The sequence below is a fragment of the Symphalangus syndactylus genome, chromosome 3 (genome assembly GCF_028878055.3).
Source record: "Symphalangus syndactylus isolate Jambi chromosome 3, NHGRI_mSymSyn1-v2.1_pri, whole genome shotgun sequence".
NCBI lineage: Eukaryota > Metazoa > Chordata > Mammalia > Primates > Hylobatidae > Symphalangus > Symphalangus syndactylus.
This window is the reverse complement of record NC_072425.2, coordinates 113,094,338-113,116,621: the sequence shown is the minus strand read 5'-3', so window position 1 is coordinate 113,116,621 and position 22,284 is coordinate 113,094,338. Positions and strand designations below refer to the sequence as shown.

The following is a 22,284-nucleotide window of genomic DNA, read 5'->3' as shown; positions in this document are numbered from 1 at the left end:
ATATCAAAAAGTCCGAAAGAGTACAAATAGACAATCTAAGGTCACACCTCATGGAGCTGGAGAAACAAGAACGATCTAAACCCAAACCCAGCAGAAGAAAAGAAATAACCAAGATCGGAGCAGAACTAAATGAAATTAAAACAAACAAACAAAAGTACAAAAGATTAATGAAACAAAAAGCTGGCTCTTTGGAAAGATAAACAAAATTGATAGACCATAGTGAGATTAACCAAGAAAAGAAGAGAGAAGATCCAAATAAGCTCAACCGGAAATGAAATGGGAGATATTACAACTGAAAACACAGAAATACAAAGGATTATTGAGGCCGCTATAAACACCTTTACATGCATAAACTAGAAAACCAAGAGGAGATGGATGGATAAATTTGTGGAAATATACAATCCTTCAAGATTAAACCAGGAAGACATAGAATCTCTGAACAGACCAATAACAAGCAATGAGATTGAAATGGTAATAGAAAAATAACCAGCAAAAAAAAAGTCCAGGAACAGATGGATTCATAACTTAATTCTATCAGATATTGAAAGAAGAAATGGTACCAATCCTATTGACACTATTCCAAAAGATAGACAGAATCCTCCCTAAATCATTCTATGAAGCCAGTATCACCTGAATACCAAAACCAGGGAAGGACATAACAAAAAAAGAAAACTACGGGCTGATATCCCTGATGAACACAGATGCAAATATCTTCAACAAAATACTAGCTACTTCAATCTAACAGGATATTAAAAAGATAATCCACCATGATCAAGTAGTTTTCATACCAGGGATGCAGGGATGGTTTAACATACATAAATCAATAAATGTGATACACCACACAAACAAAACTAAAAACAAAAATCACATGGTCATCTCAATAGATGCAGAAAAAGCATTTGACAAAACCAGCATCAAAATCGTCAGCAAAATTGGCATAGAAGGGACATACCTTAAGGTAATAAAAGCCATCTATGACAAACTGACAGTCAACATTATACTGAACAGGGAAAAGTTGAAAGCATTCCCAGTGAGAACTGGAACAAGACAAGGATGCTCACTTTCACCACTTGTACTCAACATAGTACTGGAAGTCCTAGCCAGAGCAATCAGACAAGAGAGAGAAATATAGGGCACCCAAATCAGTAAAGAGGAAGTCAAATTGTCACTGTTTTCGATGATATGATCGTATATCTAGAAATCCCTAAAGATTCATCCAAAAAGCTCCTAGAACTGGTAAATGAATTCAGCAGGGTTTCAGGATACAAAATTAATGTACACAAATCAGTAGCTCTACTGTACACCAACAATGACCAAGCTGAGAATCAAATCAAGAACTCAGTTCCCTTTACAACACCTGCAAAAAAATTAAATACTTAGGAATATACCTAACCAAGGATGTGAAAGACCTCTACAAGGAAAACTACAAAACACTGCTGAAAGAAATCATAAGCGACACACACACACAAAAAACACATCCCTTGCTCATGGATGGGTACGAGCAATATTGTGAAAATGAACAAACCACCAAAAACAATTTACAGATTCAATGCAATTCCCATCAAAATACCACCATTATCCTTCACAGAGCTAGAAAAAACAATCTTAAAATTCATATGGAGCCAAAACCCACATAGCCGAAGCAAGACGAAGCAAAAAGAACAAACTGGAGGCATCACATTATCCGACTCCAAACTATACTATAAGGCCATAGTCACCAAAGTAGCATGGTACTGGTATAAAAATAGGCACATAGTCCAATGGAACAGAATAGAAAACCCAGAAAGAAAGCCAAATACAGCCAACTGATCTTTCATAAAGCAAACAAAAACACAAAGTGGGGAAAGCACATCCTATTCAACGAATGTTGCTGGAATAATTGGCAACCCACATATAGAAGAATGAAACTGGATCTTCATCTCTCATCTTATACAAAAATCAACTCAAGATGGATCAAGACTTAAATCTAAGACCTGAAACCATAAAGATTCTGGAAGATAACATCAGAAAAACCTTCCAGACATTGGTTTAGGCAAAGACTTCATGAGCAAGAACCCAAAAGCAAATGCAACAAAAGAAAGATAAAGAGATGGGACCTAATTAAACGAAAAAGCTTCAGCACAGCAAAAGAGATAATCAGCAGAGTAAACAGACAACCCACAGAGTGGGAGAAAATTTTCATAAATTATGCATCTGACAAAGGACTAATATCCAGAATCTACAAAGAACTCAAACAAATCAGCAAGAAAAAAAAAACAACAAACAATCCCATTAAAAAAAGGACATGAATAGACAATTCTCAAAAGAAGATATACAAATGGCCAACAAACATATGGAAAAATGCTCAACATCACTAATTATCAGGGAAATACAAATCAAAACCACAATGCGATACCACCTTACTCCTGCAAGAACGGCCATAATAAAAAAATTAAAAAAAATAGATGTTGGCATGGATGCAATGAAAAGGGAACACTTTTACACTGTTTGTGGGAATGTAAACTAGTACAATGACTATGGAAAACAATATGGAGATTCCTTAAAGAACTAGAAGGAGATCTACTGTTTGATCCAGCAATCCCATTACCAGGTATCTACCCAGAGGAAAATAAGTCATTATACAAAAAAGAAACTTGCACATGCATGTTTATAGCAGCACAATTTACAATTGCAAAAATATGGCACCAGTCAAAATGCCCATCAATCAACGAGTGGATAAAGAAAATGTGGCATATATATACCATGGAATACTATTCAGGCATAAAAAGGAACCAAATAATGGCATTCGCAGCAGTCTGGATGGAATTGGGGACTATTGTTCTAAGTAAAGTAACTCAAGAAGGAAAAACCAAACGTTGCATGTTCTCACTCATATGTGGGAGATAAGTATGAGGACACAAAGGCATAAGAATGATGATACATTGGACTTGGGGACTCAGGGGAAAGGGTGGGGGATGGTAAGGGATAACAGACTACACATTGGGTACAGTGTACACTGCTCGGGTGATGGGTACACCAAAATCTCAGAAATCACCACTAAAGAACTTATTCATGTAAACAAACACAACCTGTTCTCTAAAAGCGATTGAAATACAAAAATAAATAAACACTCAGAAAAAAATAAAAAAAAATAGCCTCAAGTAACTACTGGCTACAATATTTGAAAGGCACACCTCTAAATCTTAATTTTTTTCCTTTCTAAAATGGGAGTAGGCATGTGCAGTGGCTCACATCTGTAATCCCAGCACTTTGTGAGGCCAAAGTGGAGCCCAAGAGTTCAAGAGCATCCTGACCATCATGGGGAGACTCTTGTCTCTACAAAAAGTAATAATAACAACAAAAAATAGCCAGTGTGGTGGCACGTGTCTGTGGTCCCAGCTATTTGGGAGGCTGAGGCAGGAGGATGGCTTGAGCCCAGGAGCTTGAGCTGCAGTGAGCCGTGTTCTCATCACTTGCACTCCAGCTGGGGCAACAGAGCAAGACCCTATCTCAAAAATACATACATACATACATATAAAATCAGAGTAATAGTTATAATCAAATTCTTGACCAAAGGATCAGATAATACATGTGAACTTTGAAAAACTAAAAAACACTAGTATTACTTTATGTAGATAACTATTTTATTATTGTTTTATACTCAAGAATTTCTATCATTTTGAATCAGAGGAAAATGGAATAAGCAACTTGAGAAAACTGAGTTCCCCATATCTGGTAGAGTTTTGAGGCTGTCTGGCAATAAAGAACAAAAATATCCCGGAGAGTTAAGCTAAATCATCCCTCAGTTACCTGCAGAGACTTTCCCTGGGAGGTCCTCTTTCACTCCCTGGACTGAATTAATGGTCCTCTAGGTATAACCATGACACTTTTCACACTGTATTGTAAAAAAAGTGGTCTGTCTGCTCAACTTTACCCAAGAACAGGTGCCTCTGATCCTCGTGTCCTTCCGGTTGTCAACCGCTGGGTACCCAGTATATCCTCAATCTGAATACACTTGCACTGTATTCGTGAGGGTGTGGTTCTCCCGATAACTTAAGTAACTACTAATCTGTGGGAAACAGAACAGCTCTTTAAGGACGATGTAGATGAATACCGGCTGCTGTAACGGCCCAGTTGGTGCATCTCGGATGCCAGGAGGCCGTCCAGTGCTGATCTTTCTTTTGCCCTTCCCTCCGGCCCCTCCAGTCTGCGGGATATAGAGGACTTCACAGTCACGAGGTCTCGACAGTCCGTGCAGTCGTGGAGACAAGCGGGACACGGAGAGAGAACTACATTTCCCAGCTGACTCTCCTGCGCGCGCCCCTGCCTGCGCGCGGGGGGCGAGTGCACCGGGCGCTCGCTCCCTACCGAGCGCTTGTCGCCCGCCCGAGCCTTTGCCAGGGGATGAGGTGGGAGGCGCTAGAAACCACTTAGCTACAGCCAACCGCCCAATGCAGCACTCGCTCGCTCCCCCCGCCAGCGGAAGCGCCCGCGGAGCACAATGCAGCACTGAGCCGCGGTGGAGGTTGCAGCGCCACGGCCGCCGCAGCACCGGCCGGGGCTGGGAGGAGGTGCCCGCGGGAACCCCGGGGGCGCGGAGCGAGGGAAACGGACTCGGCGGCCCCGGCATGAGGAGCTGAGCGTCTCGGGCGAGACGGGCTGACGGCAGCGCCATGCAGGCGGTAGTGGCTGTGTCCGTGCCCTTCTTGCTGCTCTGCGTCCTGGGGACCTGCCCCCCGGCGCGCTGCGGCCAGGCAGGTAAGTTAGCCGTCCTCTGTGCCTTCGGGCCATACCATTTCCCGGGAATCTTTGGAGCCCTCAGGCGTATTGAAAAGGGGGCATCCCCATTTCCCGAGTGCGCGGGGAGATTTTTTCTTTTCTTTTTTTTTTTTTTTTTTAATTCGGGAGGGTGGTGAGAAGTGGAGCAAAAATATATGTGTGCAGGCGCGCAGATGCACTAGAAGCCTTCGGTCAAAGCCTATTTTTCTCCTTCTGAAGAGGAATGGGGAGAATGGGAAAGGGGTGCCCTGCTTCTGGGCCCCGCTCCTGGATGCTCTCAGATGAGCTGGTCCAAGGCTGTCCGGCTGGTGTCTCTGCGTCCTTCCCAGTTGGGTTCCGAGAGGGAGGGGGCGGTGGGGATTTTCGTAGGGGAGACGTAGGACCGCAGGATGGAGTAGTGCGGGTCAGGGTCATTATTTTCGCCTTTTCTCTCCACTCCCTCCTTTCCCCGTTCCTGCCTGGAGGAGACGCCTCATTGATGGAGCTAGAGAAGAGGAAGGAAAACCGCTTCCTGGAGCGCCAGAGCATGGTGCCGCTGCGCCTCATCTACCGCTTGGGCGGCGAAGACGAAAGTCAGCACGACGCGCTCGACACGCGGGTGCGGGGCGACCCCGGTGGCCGGCAGGTGAGAGGCTCTGTCCGGGAGGTGGTCCTCCGTGCCTCCCGGCCCACCCGAGACCCCACGATTGCGCTCGGTTGCCCTGGAGATCCCATGTCTTCTTGGGTGAAATGAGCTCAGTCCCGATGCGAGTCATGCATGGCGCTCCCTGTGCAAAAAAGAAGGGGAAAAGGGTACAAAAAAGAACCAAAATAACCACAGGCCGAGGGCTTTGCCCGAGGGGAGTTGGTGCGGGGTGCCTTCAGCAGTGCGGTGACCTGAGAGAACAGGCGGAGAGCCCTCTGACATCTGTCAAGCAAAAGCCAGGCATGCATAGGGAGAAGGGAGGTAGTATTTGGGCAGGGTTGGAATCATCATTGTTGTTGTTTTACTCCTCAAAGAGACTTCATAAGTGATTTAACCCAAGGTTGACACTGTAAGAAAAAATTGGAAAAAAACAAGGCTAGACGTTCTTAAGAAACCCAAACTGTAAAAACAAGCTGAACTTTAAGGTTCTATTCGCACACAGTTTGTGGACACCAGAGATATATGCCCATTCACCCCTACCTTCTAGAAAAGGTGTCCTCCTCGCACTTTCTTTATTGGTAGCAGTTCTCTTGGTTTAATTAGGGCTGTGCTGTTTGTTGAGCATTTATAAATTATGTTTTAAAAAATCTAGTTTTTATCACTGTATCTGTATTTAAATCAAGATCACACATTCACAGATATGCCTGAAAATTACTGTGAATTTATTAACAAATTTAAGTAAATACTTCTGGGGCTGTGTATTTTGTTATTTCTACACATCAGCTGATCAGGCAGTTCACCCACCTGTAAGTACATATTAAGATAGGACTTGTTCATGTACTTGAAAATTTTTGTAAACTTGACTGAAGCAACGGGAAGCCAAACCTTTTCACATGTATAAATATATTCATCAGTGCTTTAAGATATATCTTAATGATGTGATAATTATGCTAACTTATCTGTATGTGTGAAATATGTAAAAATAGAAAATATTACTTAAATCTGTATTTGTAGCCAAATAGTTGGTACTGTTAACATTTTGTTAATAGAAGGTGGGAAATTAGCTTAAAGGACTACATAATATCCATCAAAGATTATTTTAGTAGAAAATCCCGATATGTTAAGCTTTTAATGAAGGATTCTTTTATGTGAATTAATGTTTGGTAAATGCCTATTTTCCTTTTCCATTTTGACTTGTTTCAGTGGTAAAACTGAAGAAGCAGGGGCCATAGTTTCCCTATGTCATCGTATTTTTCAATTCATTAAGATTATTTCTGTGGAAGAATATTTTCACACCTATTTGCAACCTTCTATTATAAAAAATTTCAAACGCAAAAGAGTAGGATAAGTTAATGAACCCCCAGCTCCAACAATTAGCAACTCATGGCCAATCTTGTTCTGTCTATACCCTACCTATTGTTTTTTCTATTTTCTTTCCCTCTCTGTATTATATTGAAGCAAATCATATCATTTCATTCATAAAAATTATAGGAATGTACCACTAAACGGTAAGGATTCTTTTAAAAATGCAACCATGTTATTGTATTTTCAAAAATTAGTAGTAATTTCTTACTACTATCAAATATCCTGTTTTTCAAATTTCCAGTTCTCATAAATATGTATGTATATATGTATATGTATATGTATGTGTGTGAATGTTTATATGTGTGTGTGTGTGTATATATATATATAGAGAGAGAGTATATATTTAGAGTATATATTTAAGTAAGTTTGTCTGGACTAGGACCCAGATAATGTCTGTAAATTGCAATTAGTTTATTTATTTATTTTTTGTGACAGGGTCTCACTCTGTCACCCAGACAGGAGTGCAGTGGCACTATTATGGCTCACAGCAGCCTTGACCTCTTGGGCCCCAGTGATCCTTCCACCTCAGCTTCCTGAGAAGCTTGGATTACAGGCATGTGCCGCCTTATCTGGCTAATTAAAAGTTTGTTTTTGTAAAGATGGGATTTCACCATGTTGCGCAGGCTGGCCTTGAACTCCTGGGCTCAAACCATCTGTTGGCCTCGCCCTCCCAAAATGCTGGGATTACAGGTGTGAGTTGTGGGGCCTAGCCTGTTTTTTTGTTTTCTAAAAGCTCTTTTAATGTATGGTTCTTTCCCCTCATTTTCTCTTTTTTTACCCTTGCGATTTTTTCAGTGAAGACATAGAGTCTTTCATCTTGTAGAGTTTCTCAGAGTCAAGATTTTGCTGTTGTAGCCAGTGCTTCAAAACAATTCACAAAGACTTTCTAGGAGAGGAAGAGAGACTGAGGGAAGTAGAGATACAGAAAAAGAAAATGACAGGATTGAACCTGGAAACTCACAGAATCTCTGACTCATGCTGGAAATGTCTTCGGGTACCTCTTGCCTTTTCTGTGTTGGTGAAAGACCACTACTTTTAAAAAGTGGAGGAGGTCAGTCCTCCTTTTCTCCCCATTTATGGAGCACCACTTGTGCAGTTTTTTGATTCACAAGACTCTTGACTTGGGGTGGAAAGCTATTTTGGGCTCTTAGAGCTTCTACTCCCTATAGCAATAAACGTCACAATAGAGAAGAATGACTGGTTTTTGGTGAAGTATGAATGAATTGGTAAGATTTAGGTTTAACAGTATGAATAGATTATTTATTCAAGTCAGAAATGAAAGCAATGATACCATCTTATAGTAATTATTACAAAACGTTATCCCAGTGCCTGGCACATAGTAAGGTACACATAGTACATGTTGATGTCTGTATCACTTGGGAGCCACTGCAGTTTACCATGCTGCTTAAACTACAGGTGGAAATCATTGATAACTAGGACCAAATCTGACAAAATTTTAAAGACCTATTTATCTTAGGTAGGCCAACTTTTCCTACAGTTAGGAAACAGAGGAGTTTTCTTGCACTACTGGCATTTCTAGTTTCCCTAAGAGTAATCATTGGATCGAAAAACATAAGTTGATTTTTTATGGCCCTTGTTACTTGTCTAATACTTAAATAATCTAATTTATGGCATTTTAATTTTAGATACCCATAGATTTTTTTTTTTTTTTTTGAGATGGTGTCTTGCTCTGTCACCCAGCCTGGAGTGCAATGGTGTGATCTCAGCTCATTGCAACCTCCACCTCCTAGGTTCAAGCGATACTCCTGTCTCAGCCTCCTGAATAACTGGGATTACAGGCGCCCGCCACCATGCCCAGCTAATTTTTGTATTCTTAGTAGAGACGGGGTTTCACCATTTTGGCCAGGCTGGTCTAGAACTCCTGACCTCAGGTGATCCTCCCACCTCGGCCACCCAAAGTGCTGGGATTACAGACATGAGCCACCATGCCTGGCCACCCACAGATATTTTTTATCAACTTCCTTCCTACTTCATAAATAAAATCAGGGTGATTTTCTGTGAACTCAAAAAGCTTATATACATTTGTTGATTTGTTTCTTTAAAAGCCATTTATTTATTTTTATTTTTATTTTTTTTCTTTTGAGATGGAGTCTCACTCTCTTGCCCAGGCTGGAGTATAGTGGCACAATCTCGACTCATTGCAAGGTCCACATCCCTGGTTCAAGCGATTCTCCTGCCTCAGCCTCCCGAGTAGCTGGGACTACAGGCGCGTGCCACCACACCTGGCTAATTTTTTATATTTTTAGTAGAGACAGGGTTTCACCATGTTAGCCAGGATGGTCTCAATCTCCTGACCTTGTGATCCGTCCGCCTTGGCATCCCAAAGTGCTGGGATTACAGGCGTGAGCCACCACGGCCGGCCTAAAAGGCATTTATTTACTTGTGCTCCTACTCTGTACCAATTTTTATGCAAGACCGTGGGCATTTAGAGATAAAAGACACAGTTTTCCTTTAAGGAATTCTTAAAGATGTGGAAAATGAGTGGGTGAATAAACAGTTATACTTTGCCTTGTGATTTTCTGGAGGTGATCACAGAGGCCGGTGGAGGCAGAGAAGGCTAGTACTTAACCCAGGTGAGCAGTCAGGGTGGGCTCTCTGGGGAAGCCGTGTTTCAAGGGTGAGTTTGGAATTGCTTCATTAAAAGGAAGCGTGAGCATATCCAACCAAAGAGGCAGTAAGTACATAGGTACATGGGAATTAGGATATGTTTTTGTTAATTGCAAATAGTAAAGATTTCGGGGACAGATAAGATAAAACAGGAAAGCAAAGAGTAGATGCTGTGGCACCTTCATGACTTACTGAGGAATTTGGAATTTGTCTTGAAGGCAGTCAAAGGATTTCAGTTAGGCGAGTTAACTGACCAGATTCATGTTATTGTCAGATAATCCTAATTGTTAGAATGAATAATTTTAATTTCAAAGAGCACGTGACTGTAGCTGTGTACTTTAGTTCACTAGTAAATGTTCACATAATCTTTAAGATTCATAAGAACTTAGTAAATATACTGAAAACAACTATAAATGAGTTAATATTTATAATGCACTTACAACAATGCTGGGCATAGAGTAAGCACTATATGAGTCTTTGTTAAATAACATTAACTCCCTCAGGCTGCTTGAGTACTATTTAGATATTTTATGACATCACTTGAATGCAAAATGGTGCCTTAATTACCTGAGTTTAACATAGTCCCAGAAGTATGTTACAAATTACTCAAATTTATATTTAACTAAGTGGAATCAAATAGTCCTAGAGATAGAAGAGACTTTATAGGTTATCTAACCTAATTCAGGAATTACTTTTCACTTGGTAAGAGCAAGCCATTGGCTGGGCACGGTGGCCCGCGCCTGTAATCCCAGCACTTTGGGAGGCCGAGGTAGGTGGATCATTTGATGTCAGGATTAGAGACCAGCCTGGTCGATATGGTGAAACCCTGCCTCTACTAAGGGTACAAAAATTAGCCCGGTGTGGTGGTGGGCACCTGTAGTCCTGAGGCTGAGGCACGAGAATCGCTTGAACCTGGGAGGCGGAGGTTGCAGTGAGCAGAGATGGTGCCACTGCACTCCAGCCTGGGCGACAGAGCAAGTCTTCATCTCAAAAAAAAAAAAAGCCATTCACCAAGATGGATATGCTGATTACCCTGATCTGATCAGTATGCATTGTATGCATCAAAACATCACTATGTACCCAATAAATATGTACAGTTAGTATATGTCAGTTTTTTAAAAGGTTAAAAAGAGTATGGAAATCAGCAATGTATTACTTAGTGTTTCAGAAAGCTTCCAAGAACTACAATGATATAAACCACCTTAATTTAACTCTTAATGTGTCCTTGTTTCAATTTTCATCCCTAAATTGGGACAGAAAAATTTTAGAATAAATTTTCATTGTAGTTCTGTTTAAATGCTGACAATTTGATTGGTTTTTAAATAGTAATTCTGTTGATATAAGTACATATTGTAAATGATTTCTTTACTGTATGGTTACTTGAATGCATATACTTTATTTTTATCACAAGTGGGAGGATCAGCCCACTACTGAAAGCTTATTATGCCACAAAGTCCTAGAAATGGTAGTCAAAGTAATTATATTTGATTGTGGGTAGCCTTGCTATCTTCAAAGTTGTTTACCTAGTCTAAAGTAATTTCATTCCTGGAAAATAGCATTCAGGCCTAGAATATTCAAAATATTGAGAGCCTTTCTTCTGTCTTGAAATTATTTGTGCTGAAAGAATTGTATGTTTGCAGGTGAAAGGATAAAACTTATACTTTTACCTGGACTTCTGCGTAGGCAAGGTATCACCTACTGAGTCTTACTGATGGTTTGATACTACTCATTGTTTGATACACATAATTGCTATTTTTTGAATAAGTACCTTAATGATTCTTTTTTGTCAACTAAGCATCACAGATTTATATCAAGGTTGTTATTTTGTGGTTTATTTTGTTGTGTTTTCACCCCATGCATTTTTAATACTTTGTTTTTTACCCAGTGATTATATATTTCTACAAGCAGCAAAATTTCTTTTTGTTGGAAGCCTTTGTTGTCAATGAATAGATGGGCTACTTTTTTTCCTCTGGCTCTTTCCCTAGGAAGTGTTAAAGCTTCCCAAGTAGCAAAGTGCCAAGGACATAGATCTACAGTTTGTCATAGTTTTGATAACCAATAACAAATGGGAAAAATGCCAAATGGCAGCAAGATGGCAAGCAGTAGGTGTGCTCCATTTTTATAGATGTATTTATACATATGCCTGTGCATGGATGAGCTGTACTTTGCATTGTGCTGTTTCATTGACGAGCACTGAGTCAGCTTGATGGTAAATTGTCTGCAGTACTGCTTCCCTGGCGGAAAATGGCTCCTAGGAATTACAACTTTGGAAGTATTTTGCAAGGGTAGCACAAACATCTTTTTTTTTTTTTATACTGTGCATTTGTTAAAGTAAGTGGCTCAATATTGATAAAGTTTTGCCACCAATCAGAACTTTGTTCTACTGCTATAAATAGGAGGCATTTCACAATGAATTTTTATTCTCCTACCAACCATCTTCTTTTCAAATTAAATTGTAAAAAAAAGTAAAATTCAGAATTGTAGGAGTTTCCTTTAGTCTTGTTTTTACACTATGAAATCCCAATTTGTATATATATGTATTTTTGGTATCTTTAAAATTCTACCTAATGAGGTTATGGTGCACAGAAGGAATCAGTCTTTCATCACTTCTATACAGCTACACATAGGAAACTAACTATGAATGACTCTAAGAGCTTATAGGTTGATAAAAAATGTTCCTATTTTTATTTGCTTTCTCATATTGCAAAGAATGCCAAGAGTTCTCCTGTCATTTTTAACAAATAGAGTCCCTTAGAAGAACTTGGAGAGAGGCCTGCTTTTTTCTCACAACACACTGAGAACAGGAATCTGTAAGGTCAGTAGTATTCCCTAACTCCAGTGGGGCTAATTAGATAGGGCCATATTTATCATTAAGTAGCATGGATAAGCCCCAAAGGGAAAGAAGATAGATGTTCATAAAAGTGGGGCTGGGGGATGGAGCAGAAGAAAAGGTAGAGTCCTTGAGGGGAATGGTGAGAAGGTGGAAGGAAAAGGAAATGATAAAAAGAGAAAAATACTTTTAATAGTGTCACTATATATGTTATATACTAAAATAGTTAAATATATGGTAACTTACATGGCTACCTTTTATGTGCCAAATGGTCTTCTGAATACTTGATGTACATTAATTCATTGCGTCCTCACAAAAATCATGTGTGACAGGTAATACTTATCTGTAAAGTCACAAAGCTGATAGGGGATTTGAACCTAGGCACTTCAGCTCCACCGCACTGCCTATGTGCTTAACTACTACTCTAGACTGGTCTTATGGAAGGGGGCCGCCAACAATTCTTTAGATGCCATTCAATGTCGCTGGAGTCAGATTTCTTACATTTACCCCATTGGAACTATATATGACTTTTAGTGCCTGAAAAATATATACATTTTAAAGTTAGAAAATAGTGAAGAAGCTTGCAGAGCACAACAGGAATGTTTCATTTTTATTATCTTGAAAATGAAAATGGACTTTGTGAGGATATCGGACATTTAAATGGTGAAAAACACCTCTTGAAGGATGCATGTCCTATTTGTTTGTAGATACGTACACTGTTTGTTACACTCATTCATTGTAAGTCACATATTAGTATTCAGCAATCAACACCAAAATTGTATATGCTTTTTTGTGGTCAAAGTTTCATAGGTAGAAACATTAATTGCTAAGCAGGGATCCATATTCATATATTTTTCTCCAAAAGAAAAGATACAAAATATCTTTTATGCCTTCATAGAACTAGCAGTACCAGAGTCCCAAACGTGATATCATTCAGGTAAAAGAGATATATAATCAATAATAACAAAAAACGATAGCTTCTGAGAACATGTAGTTGAATGTGTTTACTTTGATAATAAAAGTACTTGCAAGCAAACATTGGGGGAAATAGTTGAAAAAATGAGGATTAGTATTTATTAACTTACATAAATATAAACATTCATAATATATAAGTATAAATATATAATATATACAAAATATAAATAATATATAACTTTTTTTGTCATGTACCAGGCATTGTATTGAGTGATTTACATGCATTGTCTCTTATTATGAGGTAGATACTGTTATACCCATTTGAAGATGAGGAAACTGAAGTTAATTAACCTGCCTAAGGTTATACAGGTAATAAGTGGTAGAAGTGGGAACAGGATTCTCAAAATGTTAGACATCAACATAAAATAATCTTTTATAATCTCTACTACTTATTTGACATGTGGTTTCCCATTTATCTCCGTGTTGGAACATACCTAACATTATTTCTTGGTCTTGCCCAGGTCTCCTCCCTAGCTAACTTGCAGTTATTTTACATATAATTAAAATAGAGTACAACATGCTGTATTTTTTAAAATAGAAATATTTTATATAAAAATGATTTTAGACTTCTGGCTATCCCTTCCTTTTGATTTTATCATTAGAGTTCCTTTTAAAATAGAAGTTTGTTTTGTTTCCCCCAGGACGGACTGTTCTCTGTAACTTGATTTTGAAAATAAAATTGAAAATGTTGTACCATGATCCAGAAATATCAGCAGTTCTAACTGGAAAGGGAAGGAATAAAGAACATAAATCATTCTCCCCTACCCCTAAATATGCTTGTTACTTGCGTTGAAGAGATTTTCAGAATCATGTGTCAGCAAGGTTAAATGAACATTTTTCTTCTCCTTTTTAAAATTTAATTTTGTACTAGGGGATTTTAGCACTTAGCAATAATTGCCCTTTTGTTGCGTTTTTTTGTCTCACGTAAAGATTGTTAGATAACTCTTTGAAGATGAGAAATCGATAGTGCTTTTCTGCAGATAGGCCTTGAGAGCTCACATTTTTCAAGTGATTTTAAAATTTTCTAGCTGAGGCAGAACTCCTGGTTGAGTTTTGTGAGACCACTTATTCTGCTTCACACTGCCCCATGTCTCTAGCTTTTACCTCTAGTTGGTCAATTTCTGTTCTTTTTTTTTTTTTTTTCAATTTGCCTTTTTTTTTTTTTTTTTTTTTTTTGAGACGGAGTCTCGCTCTGTCGCCCAGGCTGGAGTGCAGTGGCGCAATCTCGGCTCACTGCAAGCTCCGCCTCCCGGGTTCACGCCATTCTCCTGCGTCAGCCTCTCCAAGTAGCTGGGACTACAGGCGCCCGCCACCATGCCCGGCTAATTTTTTTGTATTTTTAGTAGAGACGGGGTTTCACCGTGGTCTCGATCTCCTGACCTCGTGATCCGCCCGCCTCGGCCTCCCAAAGTGCTGGGATTACAAGCGTGAGCCACCGCGCCCGGCCTCAATTTGCCTTTTAAGTAGATTTGTTTCAGAGGAATTGCCTTCATTTCCTCCACTAGTGAGGTTAGGGGATTTGAACCTAGGCACTTCAAGGTTAGGATGAGGTTAGGATGTTGGGGGTCAGGCTGGTACACACAATTTGCTGGCACACACAATTTGGTCATAGCTCAAGCTTTTTTCTCTATGTGGTTTTTCTTTCTTTGGATTAAACAGCACGATGCTACAGCAAGAGCTGCCACTTGACAGAACCTGGTTCTGCAGATTTCTTTGATTTCCCTAGTGGATTTTTAATGCCTTTGGGATATCCTGTTAGTGGTCTGTTGAGGAACTCAGCTGTGGCTCCTCAGCAGGCTTAAGTGGCAGTTGAGGTTACACATAGCTTGGTGGTATTAATCTAAAGTAGGCTGGAGAGGGAGCGAGGCAAGCAGTTACCTGAGGAATGATCTAGGATCATCAGATATGGTCAGGAATAGGCTGTAGGTAAAAGGGTGGTGGCAGGTGAGGCTCAGGGAAATCAGAGAGCAAATTATCAAGAGAAGATACTAGGCTGGTCATGTCAGTATCCTTCTGGCTGAACTAGAAAGAGCTACCTGAAAGAGTCTGAAGCACTTTCCGAGTTTCTGGCTCCACCCTTGATCTGGGTCTTAGGTCTTTAAAGGGAAACTTGTGTTTTTTTTTCTTTTTTCTTTTTTCTTTTTTTTTTTTTTAGTCAGTCTTGTTCTCATCCACACATGAGCTTTAAGTGTTCGGTTCCTCCTTCTTCCTTCTCCCTTCCTATTCTATGAGTGTGTGTGTTTTTCTTTTTTCTTTTTTAAAATTATTTCTTCCTTCTCTTTCTTTACCTTCTTGTCTTTCACCTCCTCTTTCTTCTTCTTCTTGGTTGGTCTTTGTAAACGTCTGCAGGCTAGTGAGAGAATGCTTTAAGGGGCTTCACACTTCTCCCCATTTTACAGTTTAGACTTTAGACACTGTGCCTTACGTGGATCAGGAGATGAGACCCAGTTAAATATTGATTTCCTAATTTATGCAGGAGTTTTTCATACTCTAAAAAATCAGTTTGTACAAAATGAGCAACATCTTATTTTGAATAGCATGTGGTATGTGTTAAATAAATGTATGTTGTGTAAATGAAGAGTCCCTAAGTTAGAATTTGGAAAATTTGTTCTTACTGAGATAGATAATTTTGGTGTCAGTCATGGTTTGCCATAGATTGTGAATTTTCAAGGTTAGTATTAGCTGCAGCTTACAAATAAGAATGCTTTCATGTGCCTTCCAGAAAAACTTGAAGTAAGTGTTTGATAAGGATGGGATTTTGAAAAACAGATATATTTACAAATTTACCAGTATGCTGAAGAATGAAGCCAATTATTTCTCTTCTTTTTTTTTTTTTTTTTTTTTTTTGAGACGGAGTCTCACTCTGTCGCCAGGCTGGAGTACAGTGGCACGATCTCAGCTCACTGCAACCTCCACCCTCTGAGTTCAAGCGATTCTCCTGCCTCAGCCTCCCGAGTAGCTGGGATTACAGGCGCCTGCCACTGCACCCGGCTAATTTTTTGTATTTTTAGTAGAGACGGGGTTTCACCTTCTTGGCCAGGCTGGTCTTGAACTCCTGACCTCGTGATCCACCCGCCTTGGCCTCCCAAAGTGCTAGGATTATAGGCGTGAAACACCGCGCCTGGCTGAAGCCATTATTTCTTAGGAAGAACTTTATTGACTTTGGTGGAAACCTTAGCATCATCAAAGATGATGAAAGTTTTGGATATATATCCAGTAATAGACTGCTGGATTGAATGGTAGTTCTGTTGTAAGTTCTTTGAGAAATTTCCAAATTGCTTTCCACAGTGGCTGAATAAGTTCATTCCGACCAAGAGTGTATAAGTGTTCCCTTTTCACCTTACCCTCATCAGCATCTGTTTTTTTGACTTTTTAATAATAGCCATTCTGACTGATGTGAGATCGTATCTCATTGTGGTTTTGATTTGCATTTCTCTGATGATTAGTGATGTTGAGCATTTTTTTTTACTTGTTTGTTGGCTGCTTGTATGTCTGCTTTTGAGGAGTGTCTATGTCTTTTGCCCATGTTTTAATGGGATTATTTATTTTTTGCTTGTTGAATTAAGTTCCTTATAGATTCTGGATATTACACTTTTGTTGGATGCATAGTTTGCTAATATTTTGTTGAATTCTGTAAGTTATCTGTTTACTCTGTTGATAGTTTCTTTTGCTGTGCAGAAGCTCTTGAGATTAATTATGTCCTACTTGACAATTTTGTTTTCGTCGCAATTGCTTTGAGGACTTGGTCATAAGTTCTTCCTCAAGGCTGATTTCCAGAATGGTGTTCTCTAGGTATTCTTCTAAGATTCTTATAGTTTGAAGCATCTTGAGTTAATTTTTATATATGGTGAAAGTTAGGGGTCCAGTTTCATTCTCCCGCATATAACTAGCCAGCTATCCCAGCATTGTTTATTGAAGAGGGAGTTCTTTCCCCATGGCTTATTTTTGTCCACTTTGTTGAAGATCAGATGGCTGGAGGTATGCAGCTTTGTTTCTTGGCTCTCTATTGTGTTCCACTGGTCTATGTATAGCCAAAAGAAAATAAATCATTCTACCAAAAAGACACATGCACTCGTGTTCATTGCACTATTCACAACAGCAAAGTCAGGGAATCAACCTAGGTGCTCATTCATGGTGGACTGGATAAAGAAAATGTGGTACATATATACCATGGAATACTATGCAGCCTTAAAAATAATGATATTATATCCTTTGCAGCCACATGGATGTGGCGGGAGGCCATTATATTAAGTGAATTAATACAGGAACAGAAAACCAAATACTGTATATTCTCACGTATAAGTGGGAGCTAAACATTGTATACTCATGGACATCAAAATGGCAATGATAGATACTGGGGACTAAGAGAGAGGAAGGGAAGGAGAGGGGCAAGGGTTGAAAAACTAACTGCTGAGTACTATGCTCAGCATCTGCGTGATAGTATCATTCATATCCCAAATCTCAGCATCACTCAATATACCAATGTAACAAACCTGCACACGTATCCCTTGAATCTAAAATAAAAGTTGAAATTATAAAAAAAAGATTATGAAAGCTTTGATTCAGGACTACAAAAATGTTCTCACTTTTTATGATCCTGTATAGTTGGTTTAGCTATAAATAGTACATAGCTTCTTCTGAATTATTTCCTCGTGAAAGTACCTTCTAACTTGGACAGATATTGATTGATAAGAAGATAGGGGAAATTCAAGAAGTGTTCATTGCTGTCACCAAAGGTGAAGCCATTCTGGCTAGGTAAGTGACTAGAGGTACGACTATTTCAAACCACAGTGTATAACAGTTTTCGTTGACTCTCAGAATTCTCTAAAGTAAAAAAAAAAATAAAGTGGTGGGGAGAGGATATTGGTGCGGAGATACTAAGAATTTTCACTTAATTTCTGAGACAAGTTTAGCATGATGTTCTTATAGTTCTTAATAATCTTGAATAGACAATGTTCTCTCATAGTTAATGAGAGAAAAGTACTATTTATTCATAATCAATTTAATATGAAATATACTTGTGGTCTTTGATGAGTGTTTTGGGCGTTTTCTTAAGTGTTCTGATTATGAAATGATGAACTTTGCAGTTATTGTAGGGTTATGGAATAAAAATTATTTTAATTTAATTACATGCAATAACATGGAATGAAGGCATTGACCCTCATCTTCACTTGTATTTCTTTCTGTCGTTGAGCACAGACAGAGCCTTGTACATAACAAGTGCTCAACAAGCAAATGTTGACTGAATGAAATTGTTGATGCCATGACTTATAGAGGGCCCTGTTTCTTCATTAATGCTCCCATACCCCCATCATTACATCAGGTTTTCCCTGAACAATTGTTTCTTTTCTTTTTTCTTCTTCTCTTTCTTTCATCATCCCTCAGTATAGGCTCTGTCACTTCCCTGCAGCCTTTTTCCATTTTGCTGTGTACATAGCCTTGCTCTTTTCTCATTCGGTATGACCCTTGGTTTATTTTGTATTTCCCCCTACTCTATTTCTGTCAAGCGTCTCTTTCTCTAAGCAACTAAAGTAAAAACAAGTCTCTGAAAGGTTATTTACATTCAGTGTTGGGAACCATCCCTGTAGCACATTGCTGGACTTATTTTGGGATTTAGAAAATGTGTTATAATTCAACACGCTTTCCATTTTACTACTTACTTGTAAACCTATATTTTGTGAGGTTTTTCTTTTTTTCCATTCGTTTATTTCTGTTGTGCCCCTTGAATTGCTCCTCATTCATTCTCCTCTGTGGATGTGGATTTTAGTGTCCCTTCTGCCCTTTATTGCTGGAATAATCTCCTTCCTAAAATCATTTTCCTAGTTCTCATTGCTCATAATCCCCTGGATTTAAGCTTTAAATTATATGCTTAGTTTACCCTCTACATTTGCTGATCATGTCATTTCTCAAAGTCTTTGACAGTAATCCATTGCTACAGGATAGGGATCCATTGCTACATTGCTATAGGATTCATATTCAGTATAAAGGAATGACCAGGCATTTTTATAGGTATCCTAAAAGTAAAACTTGCCTCGTAGGCTTGGCATAAAGTTGTGCATGCTTATGTGTCCATTAAGGAGGGGATTGGGGCGCCGATAACTTGGGTGTTAGTAGAAGGTGTTCTTATGAAACAGATTGTAATGTTGGGCTCACAATTGGTTATTCATATTCACTATTGTTTGTGCACTGCTTAGCACTGTGCCTGACACACAGTTGGTGCTCAGTAAATATTTATGGTTTTGTTTCAATTTTCTGTCACCAAAAATGCAGGAAAAAAGTTCTGTGACCATTTGTTAGTGATTGTATGTACTTTTGAGATAGTTCCCGGAGTTACAATATTTATTTTCTCTGGATTATTTAATGCTTTGGTTGGGATGGCATGGAGAGGATCATGGACCTCATTCTACTTTTATGGCTAAAGCCCTAAATTCTTTCTTCCTCTTCCTGCACATATACCCCTCCTGGCCCAGCAGAGCCAGGGCCTGTGTTAGTATGCCCGGGCTCTCACGGTGAGTGTTTGAATTGAAGTAGCTGTCCCTGTTGCTTCAAATCTGAGTCAGGATTTATTAGGAAAGGCAAGGCCTATTAGGAAAGGCAGGGCCATGATGACAAGGGGAGGGAGACGGCCAAAGAAAATGACAGGAACTTGGACAATGATTGGCATACTGACATTCTACCACATAAAGTCTCCTTGCTGTCTTGAGGCCACTATAATCACTGTGACAAAATCATTCATGTCACTTTATAGCCCTGTCTCTTCCAACAAAAAATAAATTCAAGCTATTTAACCTTTTTGTGTGACTTTATTCATCAGACTTTGTCATTTGCTGCCTGGAGCTGCATTTTCTTTAAGACAATGATGTATGTCTTCTGAGAGAGTGACATCTAGTATTTCTGATGGATTTGAATTCATATGGCATATTCAGCCAAGGATTTCCCTTACTATTTATTTTTAGGGTTTGATTTTTTTAAACTATGGTTTTGAACTAAGGACAACATCCTCTTTTTTTCCTATAGCTAAGCCCCAGATATTTTGTCTAAAAATTGAAAATAAATTTCTAGTTTTTATCTTAGTTTTATGGATCTATAACCTAATCTAAAATATTCATATTATTTAATATAGATTATGTTAATATAAATTTATATGTAAATATAAAATAGAGATAATAAATATAAGTTTAAACATCTATTATATAAATTATAACTGATTAATATGTTAATATAAAATATTTATATTCTTTTATAACTTTTTTATTTGTTAGGAAGTGGATGTTACCCATACTCCATGAAATCTTCATGCCTGTAAAAGATCTTCATATATTGGTTTAAATCAGAAAAATATACCAGTAGAGAACAGGCACATTAGTATAATCAGCTTCAAGAATTTATATCTCAGTGTAAATGGAGGCTCTGAAAGTAGCTTTAAGACCAGATGAAAAAATGAGGACTTGTGGTGGAGAGGAGGCCCTACATTAAAAGATAAAGATCAAATACAGCTGTTGTGACTTTAGCTAACCTAACGTAATCCCAGGAACAAAATAGTTCCTATCTTTCTTACATGTATTTTTATAAGAGGTTTATTGAGATATAATTCGCACAGCATAGAATTAACCCATTTAAAAATGGTATACAATTGAGAGTTTTTGGTGTATTTAGAGAATTGTGCAGCGATCACCACTGTCAATTTTGAAACATTTTCATCACTTCAAAAAGAAACCTCATGCCCATTTTCCCTAACTGCCTTTCACCCTCAGCCTGGGCACCCACTGATCTACTTTCTGTCTCTACAGATTTACTTACTCTCGAGCTTTCATATGAATGGAATCATACACTATCCAGTCTTTTGTGACTGGCTTTTTTTCACTTATCATAATGTTTTCCAGTTTCATTCATGTTGTAGCATGTATCAGTATTTCGTTCCTGAATAATGTTTCATTATCAATCCATTCATTTTGATGGACATTTGAGTTGTTTCCATTCTTTGGCTATTTAAAATAATGGTGCTGTGAATATGTGTGTAAAAAATTTTTGTGTGGACATGTGAAAACACACACACCAAAGTATCATAAAAAATACTTACCCTTATTACATGCAGTGGTATACATTTCATTCTGTTCTGTTCTATTTCATTTTCTTTAAAACCCTGCCTATGGTGCACTCAAGTGATTTCAGAGTCCTTTCTATGATCTTACCCACAACTTTAAAAACTATCCTACAGGATTCCTCACAGGTAAGCTCAGTACCTGTGAGGCAGCCCTTTGTTTAGACATCTCTGGCTAAAAAGGTTTTAGAAAGTTGAATCAACATGTGCCTCCTTGTCTGTTCTGTCTGTTACTTTTTGTTTCTTGTAGTTTTCCTGGCAATAATATTAGGGACATCTGGATGGTTGTGTTACTTATCCCTTAGCTGTTATATGGTATCAGTGAAATTGACCATGTGAGGGTGCTTGTAAAAATTTCTTCAGTTTGTTTAATATAAAAAGCTTAAGTTTTGAAATAATTCAAACATACAAAATGGTAGATAGAATAATGTAATGGACACCCTTGTACTCACCACCCAGAATGAACAAAATTTAGTGTGGTTTGTTTGTTTTGCAAGAAACTAATGTTATAGATTCAGTTGATGCTCTCTTGCCCTTCTGTTTTCCCCTTCCTTCTCAGAGGAAATCATTATCTTGCAATTCGTGTGCATCCTTTCCGTCTTTGTTTTCTTTTCCTCTTCTTTTTTTTTTTTTTTTTTTTTTTTTGAGACGGAGTTTCGCTCTTGTTGCCCAAGCTGGAGTGCAGTGGTGCCATCTCGACTCACTGCAGCCTCTGCCTCCCGGGTTCAAGCAATTCTCCTGCCTCTCAGCCTCCTGAGTAGCTGGGATTACAGGTGCGCGCCACCATGCCTGGCTAATTTTTTGTATTTTTAGTAGAAATGGGGTTTCACCGTGTTAGTCAGGTGGTCTCAAACTCCTGACCTCAGGTGATCCGCCCACCTCGGCCTCCCAAAGGGCTGGAATTACAGGCATGAGCCACCCTGTCCAGTCTGTTTTCATACTTTCATACATACATATATATCCATAACAATTATATTACTGTTTTGTGTGTATTTAAATGTC

The 22,284-nt window shown here is 38.8% G+C and overlaps 1 protein-coding gene and 1 long non-coding RNA gene across 27 annotated transcripts in view; one reads left to right on the top strand and one right to left on the bottom strand.

Moving 5' to 3' along the window:
• The window catches only part of LOC134736211 (uncharacterized), a 51,510-nt gene extending 47,216 nt beyond the window's left edge, over positions 1 to 4,294 (bottom strand). The window contains exon 1 of one of the 2 annotated variants that reach the window (XR_010120084.1): positions 3,790 to 4,294. This is a non-coding gene — a long non-coding RNA (uncharacterized lncRNA). The remainder of the gene's footprint in view (positions 1 to 3,789) is intronic. The other variant, XR_010120085.1, reaches the window with a different exon arrangement.
• A 32-nt stretch (positions 4,295 to 4,326) lies between these two features.
• Positions 4,327 to 22,284, top strand: part of ADAM22 (ADAM metallopeptidase domain 22) — a 266,920-nt gene continuing 248,962 nt past the window's right edge. For 10 of the 25 annotated variants that reach the window (XM_063636418.1, XM_055272813.2, XM_055272811.2 and 7 more), the window contains exons 1-2: positions 4,327 to 4,737; positions 5,223 to 5,383. In XM_063636418.1, coding sequence (XP_063492488.1) covers positions 4,653 to 4,737; positions 5,223 to 5,383 — 246 coding nt within the window. In that variant the 5' untranslated portion in view covers positions 4,327 to 4,652. Of the gene's footprint in view, positions 4,738 to 4,935; positions 5,384 to 22,284 lie in introns of those variants that run through there. The other 15 variants (XM_055272816.2, XM_055272814.2, XM_055272809.2 and 12 more) reach the window with 6 other exon arrangements.